Genomic DNA, 8,698 nt, shown 5'->3' on the forward strand with positions numbered 1-8,698 from the left:
CGCCGCTGTCTACGCCGCTCGATTCCGGCGTGTTCCGGCAGCCCTCGCCGGCGCGCAGCACAGATCCGTGCTCCCCTGCCGCCTCTCTTCCCTTCCCTCCAGCCAGATCCGCTTTTGGCGGCCCCGAGAGCTCACCCACGACCCCTCCCCATGGCTAGGGTTTTGAGGGTGGCGTCCCCTCCAACTCCGGCGTGTCGCTGGCGACTCTGCTCCACCATCTTCGACGCCCACCGCAAGTCCCACGGGCGGCTCCGCCTCGTGGTCGGTGCTCCTGCACCCGGTGGCTGCGGGGCGGACGCACGCGGCGGGTAAACTCCGGCGAGACGGCGGCCCCCTCCACGGCGTGATGGCGGTGCACTGCATCGGCTAAAGCATCCCCATGGTGAGCCCCTCTGCACTCCTCTGTTCCCCCCTTTTCCTTGTATAATGATGCTTCACATTGCTTGATATGAATGTGATTTTGGTCAATCTTCACTTCCGCCTAGCTAGCTAAAAGAAACGTGTGTTTGTTTATGTATGCTATAACAAATCACGTACGTGTATGCTAGCTAAAAGAAGCAACCAAGCTAGTAGCTTAATTGATATACAGGAAACTAGCTAGATGTGCCTCTCTAACAATGTGTTCATCAGGCTGCTCTCAGGTATCGTTTGAGTGCGCCAATTAGTTCGGCCAGCCTCTATGATTTATTATGATAGTTGCCGGAGTACTTCTATTTGTGAAAAATTCGACGCAACAAAAAAATGTTAATCAGTCTGCTCTCTCAAAGTCAAGTTTGGGCTGCTGCATATGAATGGATTTTTTTCTCAGTTTGGGACCTAGGTACTGGTGGAGTTTGGTGTATCCATAGTCCGCTCTCTCAAATGTTAATCAACCTCTGTGATTATTTTTCTTAGTTTGGGAGCTAGGTTCTATTTGTTCATATGTACAAGTGCTAATGTTTATTTGTTATCTTATAAAGGATATAGTCCTTCATTTGTATATAGCTGTAACTCTCTTATTGATCAACATATACTGATTCGTCTCTTTACTGCAATTACTCTGTAGTTCATGATTTGCTCCCGTAGTGGTATAAAATTATAGTTTCTCTTTCAAGGTGGTACTGTGTTTGATATATACTAGTCTTTATCTAAATACCATGTATTCGTATTTCTTGTATGGTTTAGTACATCATCTACTGGTGGTTTAGTTGTATATTGTACAGGACATAGTCCTGATGGTTGCATGTAGTGATAATTCTTTCTTTGCATTAGCTATTTCATATGTTTCAGATGATTTAAATGCATGCTTATACTCCTATCTATACCAGGTGCATGTGTTGTGCTTGTGTACCTGTATACAGAATAGTACCCATGTGTAAGTGGGTGTATGTGTTCTGCTTACAGCAGATGTTTAGTAAATGTGCTATCAATGGCCTATTTCTTCTTGCAGGTTATGGACTATATCTTTTCTTGCCAATTCCCTCTCTCTTAAATCTGATTTGAACAGATGCTACACTGGTCTCTTCACTTTCTTTCTTTCTCTCCTACTCTCACTGATAAGAACATGTGCTCCTTCATCTTGCCATGCCAATGATGGTGTCCCGAGGCTCTCATCGTTACTTAACAACAAATGCTGCACTACTTGATCCAATGATGCAATAGTCCTAGCACTACTAGGCTGCCTGAGGACAATCCCTACTTCAAACCCTACCTCTGGGCTAGTTGATTAGTAGTGGGTTAGTTGGATTTCATCTGAAAACTAACCCAAGCTTAATTGAGGGACCCCCTAATCATGGAGTTAGTGCTAGTTTGAATTGATCTTTGGGTTTGGCTCTGGTCTATCTTTGCTGGCTCTACTTCTGTCTTGGGCTATTGGCTCCATTTATGCAGTGTTGGCTCTCTTCTACTGTTTCTTTGATCAACTCAATCTGATTGGGGTTTGACTAATGTTTCCAAATTCCTAAGTGCTAGCTCCTACAGTAAAGGCATTTTGCTAAGGGGAATGCTGCATTTAAACCTTGATCAAGTTTTTCCTGTTTGTTGTTTCTTGTTTTGCAGGTTGATGAACTGCAAGAAAGAAGCAGAAGATGAAGAACTAGATAGTTTAGCATAGGTTTAGTTTAGGACTTTTTCTTTCTTCTTTTATTTCCTTTTCCTCTAAGTGTAATTCCTGAATGCTTGTAATTGACATTTATATTAATAAAGTCTATTGTTTATTATTCAGACCAAATAATTGTAGTGTTCCATATATTATGAGTATAGTTTCTTTTATTCACTTTTTGCAATATCACTTGTATTATTTCTTCATCAAACAGGGAAAAAAACTATGCCTACGGCAAAGCCGTCGGCATAGATCAGCCCAGGGCTATCCAGGGCGTGCCACGTGGCAGACTATGCCGATTTTCATCTATGCCGACGGCTTTACCGTCGGCATAGCCCTGCCACCAGGATGCACACCGGAGCGACACGTGGCAGAGGTATGCCGACGGCTTTGCCGTCGGCATCATCTATGCCGACGGCAAAGCCGTCGGCATACCTCTGCCACATGTCGTCCCCTGGTTTGTCAGCGCTTTTGACGGCGCCGTCCGTTGCCGTCAGGCGGAAAACACTGCCGACGGCTAAACTATGCCGACGGCTGGCCCACGACCGTCGGCATACGCTCCTATGCCGACGGCTATACTACGCCGACGGTCTGACAGAACTACGCTGACGTGATCTACACTGACGGGGCTATGCCGACGGCAGCCGTAGGTATAGATCTATGCCGACGGCATAGGACCTATGCCGACGGTCCTGGGCCGTAGGCATAGCCCGCGAGTCCGGTAGTGAGCGCTTAGCCTAGAGCATAACCTGTATGTTAGAGCAGAGCTGAGCAGAGCAGAAGCTGTATGTTACTGCCTACTAGAGTACTTATTTTGAGTCTTGTGAAACTCACATCCTGTCCGGTGCAAGTGTAGCAGCCGTGGATGATGAATTGAGCCCCGTAATTATGCTAGTGTAATGTTCAGACTGCATAAGCAGAATAGCTTAGGGATTATTGGCTAGTACTCCCTCCGTCCTTAAAAACTTGTCCCTCAAATAAATGTATCTAGCACCAGTTAGTGCTAGATATATCCATTTACGGAACAGGCTTGGGACAAGTTCTTTCGGACGGAGGGAGTAGAAATTAATTTTAGTTCAGTGAGACTCACATCTGATCTGACAGAGAAGTGTGCATGTGGTGGCATTGAAACCTTAGGCCGCGCTTGGGAGACCGGTTTATATTTTCCACCTGTATTAATCTACAGGGGTGTTTTCCTGTGCACACCTGAGATACAAGTGTAACGAAAACACGATTATAAAATTCTGGATTCTGCTTGGATAGCATCGTGTTTAGCCCCGTCAGCAACATACAGCACAACAAGACATTCTTAGATTCAGAAACTAAAGTGTGCGACGACCTCAACCCCTCTTGTACCGTCGGCCATGGCGTGCTGTGCAGTCACCACCGCCGTTCGTCGTCGTAAAGTTCACTCTGGCAATCACCGCAGACCTTGCCAAGGTAGTTGCCGCCGCCATGGAACCTGCTCACAACTGCCACCGACGTTGCCTTGGAGCGCACGCTCTCTGCCACCCTGGTCAGGACCGCAGCCTGCCAGCTCATCGCCGCCGCCTCAACCCGCTTGTCGGCTGGAGCTCCAGCCGAGCATGGCAAGGCGCGCGGCGCCGGCACCACATCAGGAACCCGCCTGGCCTACGGTACCTCACACCGGTGGCTCGTCATCCATTTCGGCCTCGTTTGGTTGGCGGGAATCTCCCAGGGATCCCGGCATTTTTCCAGGGGGCGAAACCCATGCAGAAACTATCCCCAGGAGAAACGAGCATGACGTTTGGAGGTCCCAACCCACTGGGCATGCAGGCCCTAACCCCAGGAGAAACTGTCCCCACTGAGCACGACGTTTGGTGGCTCGTCGTCCATTTCCTGTGCCTCGAGCAGTCCGTCCGGAGGCATGCGCCCTCATCCTTGGCTAGGTGAGAGAAATAGTCGGGAAACGGGGGAAAACAGATGTGATGACAAGTGTACTATCAAATACCGGCCAAGGAGGGTTATCAATCTATATGTATTACGCACGCAGGGAGTCTCAAGTATACATATCAAAAAAGGCTTTCGTCTCGCTTTATATATAAAGCAACAACCAACATACAACCCATCGACACCACAACACATGCACACGAGGCAAGATACAAAGTGTACCGCAAACACGACAATCAATGAGGTTCAAAGCGGTGCCTTCAGCAGGGCACGGCACTGAAGCGTCGCCTCCGCCAGATCGAAGAATCAGGGTTTCCCGCGGAGCACAACGAGGACGAGACACTACCCGCGACGACGCCTTCAAGAAGGAGGCGACGCCAGATGTGCCGCCGCTGTGGTATTGAACTCATGAGTCCATTAGTGCCGGTGAGTCATTGGTCTCCTCTCTCTTGATTTGAGTATGCCTCTTGATTTGAGTATGCCTGGATATTTTGTTGTGGGTGACTTTGGTGAAGGCCATTGTGATTGTGCTTATCTTTCTTGTCAATGAAATCGGTCTTGTAAATCTGTGGTGGTTAGCCCGTTTTCTACCACATGCCACTATTGCTACAGGGTTTGGTAATGTCCCAAGTTTTGTTTGGTAGGTTCCCTGTGCTAGGATTTGATTGCGTATTGCGCAGTGCTGTTGTGTACCAATAAAGTTGCTTTCCCCCTCTAGCTACTGAAACTTTGATACCGAAAACAGTCGTAGAACTGAAGCAGACATTAGTTGAATACAGAGATGTATGATGTGGCAGTACAAGTGAGTTTATTCTACAAGAGCTAAGCTAACCTAAGACAAACATTTTTTTACCATGGGGTCACACAGGGGTAAGCCCCTCCTATAGTGCATGTGGGATTAAGATGAGGAAAGATGGTTGAAATCGGTGCATTTCCATTAATTTGGTCGTACTTTGTATCCACATCAAGCTAAAAAGTGAATCAATGTAGCTGCAACCTGCAAACAAACCTGTCAGATACCTCGATGGGGGGAGACGGCTTAGAGTGTACCAATTCGTTCTTTACATGCCACGGCCTCGAAAACAACACCATCACTCTAAGTCGCTTAGAATCATCAATTTCAGAGATTAGCTGGCGAACCAATCTGCTCCAGTTGAATGAATGGTTCTGAACTTCTGATGTCAGGAAGATCCAACACGGCTGTGCTTTCACAACAAATCTCATAACAACAATGCATTCACTTATATGAAAAGAAAAATTTTGACTACAAAAAGACAAATCAATATGGCCTTGCCTCCAAAGCACATAATATAAGTCCATCACAACTCAAATACATTATTTTTCATGACTACTACAACATAACTGCACTATAACCAGTGCATTAAACTTCTCGTCCATCTTATCGATCGCCAGCAACAATAGATGGACAACATGCTTATTTTAGCCCTCACCTTAATTATTGCGCACAAGTCTAAATAGGCTTACACTTGGGATCGGGGGCACTACTAGTTATTAGGCAATCCTTGGAACAAGGTAGAGTTTCTCATTTCGGCGAAGCATCAGCCCGAACGTCTCAGCCATACTAACCTTTCCACCAGCACCATCTTTCTCATTGGGAACCTCCCAGTCAAAATGGTACATGAGGTTTACGAGCATAATCTCCATGGTCGCGAGTGCGAAATTTGCCCCGGGGCAAATCCTGCGTCCGGATCCAAATGGAAGATACTTAAAATCTTGACCCAGGTTGCTAGATTTCTCCTGACCATCTTGTAGGAACCTCTCGGGCATGAACTCCTCCGGTCTCTCCCAAGCCTTTGGGTCTCTCCCAATGGCCCAACCATTCACAAGGATACGTGTTTTGGCCGGTATGTCATATCCGTCGATGCTGCAATCAGCAGTGGAGTAGTGTGGGAGGAGTAAAGGCCCTGGTGGGTGCAAGCGCAGCGCCTCTTTCATGGTTGCCTTTAGGTACGGCAGGCTGCTGAGGTCCTCCTCCGTAATCATGTCCAACTTTTTTCCCTTGGACGATGCAAACGTCCTTACCTCGGTTTGTAGTTTCTTCATAACATGTCTGTTGTTGATAAGCTCGGCCATGGCGTATTCCAGCACCAGATATGATGTTTCTATGGCTGCCTCAAATATGTTCTGGTAAGACCAAAGAAAAGGGTCCAATTTTAGTTAGTGTATATATCAAGTACCATGTATATATATGTATGTATGTGTACTAATATGTAATGATTAGCTATATATGCAAAAAAATGGAAACTATATATATATGGATTTTTATGGGCCATATATATAACACTTTTAAATCAACCATGCATTTGCAATGGAAAAACTGTATATAACTTTTGCAATGGGAAAACTATGTAGTATAACTTTTAAATCAACTATGAATTTGCAATGGAAAAACTATAAGTGCAATAAATAAATTAAAAAGAAACAAGCACACGCACCATCAAGAGGGACTTGACATTATCGTCGGTGAGACCGTACTCTTGCTGTAGAGAGAGGAAAACATGGATGAAGTCGGCAGAATTGTCTTGCTTCAAGTTGATGTGCTCCTTGATGACCTCTTCCAGCAAGGCGTCCCACTTGTTGAGGTGTCGCTGAACCTTCCAGCAGACCAGCCTGAAGAGCACCTCCGTCAGTGGCCACCTAGGGATGAAGTTCTCAAGGTTGAATCCCACGAGAAGGTCGACGTTGGTCTCGGTCATCTCTCTGAAGAGCGTGTTGCGGCCTTTCTTCCGGTGGGTCGCTCCCAGCACCGAGCGGCTTACAACATCGTTGGTGTAGGCGGCCAGAAACTCGCTCATGTCCACCGCCGTGGATGGAGCAGTGGTGGCCGCCTCACGAATCTTGTTGACGACGAGGCACACCTGCACATCGAGCCTAGGAGATGAGTAGTGGTTTTCACTTTCAGTTTCAGGAAAAAAAAAGAGCAACAACCGAAACCACCGAAATTCAATAAATTTTGATGGTTTTGGTTTGTGTTTCGATCAAAGGGCCAAAACATTCACTCAAATTCAACAGAATATTTGATTTTAAAAAATTAAAAAACATTTGAATTCTCTGAAATGGCTGAAATATTTTGACCGAAAGGTAAATGTTTTAGACTTTTAGTGTCTACTGAAATTACTGAAATTCAGTGAATGTCATCGAAATCTGAGTGAGAGTGAAAGCCATCACTAACGTGACGAAAGTACCGTTGAATATGATTGTGTAGTTGCGTACCTCTTCTTGACGGCCATTTGCGAAGGAGTGCACCTTCTTGGCGCTGAGGAGATGGGTGTTGACGAGCTTCCTGGTGTGCTGCCAGTACTCGCCCAGGGGCGAGAAGGCGACGTCGGTGGTGTTGTAGCGCAGGATGTGGGAGGCCATGGACCACGGGCGCGACGCGAGGATGTGGTCGTGGGTGCGCATGACGGCCTCGGCGGCGCTGGGCGAGGAGACGATGACGGTGGGCACCGCCCCAGCACGGAGGAAGAGGAGGCCGTTGTGGCCGTACTTGTCGACCAGGTGCTGGAGGGAGATATGGGTCTGGGCGCCGATGTGGTGGAGGTGGCCGATGATGGGGAGGCTGCCCGGAGGCGAAGGCGGGAGCCGCAGCTTGCGTCCGGTCATGGTGGACCTCCTTACCGATGCTAGCAGTAACAGCAGTAAGGGTACTACGACGAGGAGCAGTGCCGCCGGCGAGGATGTGGCATGGCCGACGGCGAGCTGCAGGAAATGGTATGCTCCTTCGAAAGCCATGTCGTCCGGACAACTGAGCAAGTGCCTGCCTACAATGGGTGGGCTGGGCTGGGTTGGGTTCCTACTCATGCATATCTCTATATAAACATGCACGGCCTTAAGCTCTTCATCAATTATGTCTCAGAATGTCACTGCTCGTGCAGTTTTGCGCGACAGACCGGCTGAGCGAGGCGTGGCTTACAACGGCCGTAACATGTATTCACTCCAGCCACACAACTTGTCTAGAAAAAAAAAACTTATTCGCACTTCCATTCTTTTCCGTGTATAATTTGCGAAGCCTCGGTTCAGTCCCAATAAATCGTACTCCCAAGTTTTTTCCATTCAATTGAACCGCAAAAACGTCATATATTTTGGGACAAAGGTAGTATAATACAATATCTCTTATGGATTAGGCGTCACTTACGAATGTAAATACTCTCGGCGAACTGACCGTAGCCGAGGTTGTCAGCTTTCTTATGGTGAAACTTGTTCATCTGATTGGTCAGGTTCTTTGTGATGGAACTTGCGTGTTCATATTCTAAACTTGGCATGGATGCTTGCTCTTTTCTGGATTTATTCCAAATTTTAAAACTTTATTCTTTCATTTGTAAGCAATGTGCTCATAGCGAGCCGACTGTAGTGACCTCATCAATCTCAAAATCTGCCGTCTCGGTCTCATTGGGGTGTGTACGTGCTTCCGTTTCTAGGAGTGTGTGTGTGTGTGTGTGTGTGTGTGTGTGTGTGTGTGTGAGAGAGAGAGAGAGAGAGAGAGAGAGAGAGAGTCTACTTCCGTACTGTGTTTTTAGTAAGAAAAAAATATTCTCTCTGTGTGTTTTTCATGTTTCTCAGTATTATTTGGATATATATGCAGCTCGTACCAATGAACGGGGTCACAACAGCTTCACATCAGGACTCCTTTGGTTGAAAGAAAGTCCATAGGATTTTTAGAGGTTTTGGATCCTTAGGAAATTTTCC

General features: G+C 46.8%; 1 protein-coding gene across 1 annotated transcript; it reads right to left on the reverse strand.

Moving 5' to 3' along the window:
- Nucleotides 1-5,276: 5,276 nt before the first annotated feature.
- LOC123110085 (cytochrome P450 71C3) lies at nucleotides 5,277-7,819 on the reverse strand. Its single transcript, XM_044530515.1, has 3 exons — nucleotides 7,226-7,819; nucleotides 6,448-6,870; nucleotides 5,277-6,136 (listed from the first exon to the last, which is right to left on the reverse strand). Exons 1-3 carry the CDS (start codon nucleotides 7,811-7,813, stop codon nucleotides 5,504-5,506), a joined length of 1,644 nt encoding a protein of 547 aa, XP_044386450.1. The 5' UTR covers nucleotides 7,814-7,819; the 3' UTR covers nucleotides 5,277-5,503.
- Nucleotides 7,820-8,698: the final 879 nt, after the last annotated feature.

The sequence above is a fragment of the Triticum aestivum genome, chromosome 5B (genome assembly GCF_018294505.1).
Source record: "Triticum aestivum cultivar Chinese Spring chromosome 5B, IWGSC CS RefSeq v2.1, whole genome shotgun sequence".
Taxonomy (NCBI): Eukaryota; Viridiplantae; Streptophyta; class Magnoliopsida; order Poales; family Poaceae; genus Triticum; species Triticum aestivum.

What these genes read in the sequence shown, in the direction of transcription:
- LOC123110085 (XM_044530515.1), bottom strand. Translation starts at nt 7,813, where the DNA reads ATGAGTAGGAACCCAACCCAGCCCAGCCCACCCATTGTAGGCAGGCAC. An exon ending in CAAATGGCCGTCAAGAAGAG is followed by an intron (nt 6,871 to 7,225) that starts GTACGCAACTAC and finishes CTCGATGTGCAG; the next exon opens with GTGTGCCTCGTCGTCAACAA. An exon ending in ATGTCAAGTCCCTCTTGATG is followed by an intron (nt 6,137 to 6,447) that starts GTGCGTGTGCTT and finishes TGGTCTTACCAG; the next exon opens with AACATATTTGAGGCAGCCAT.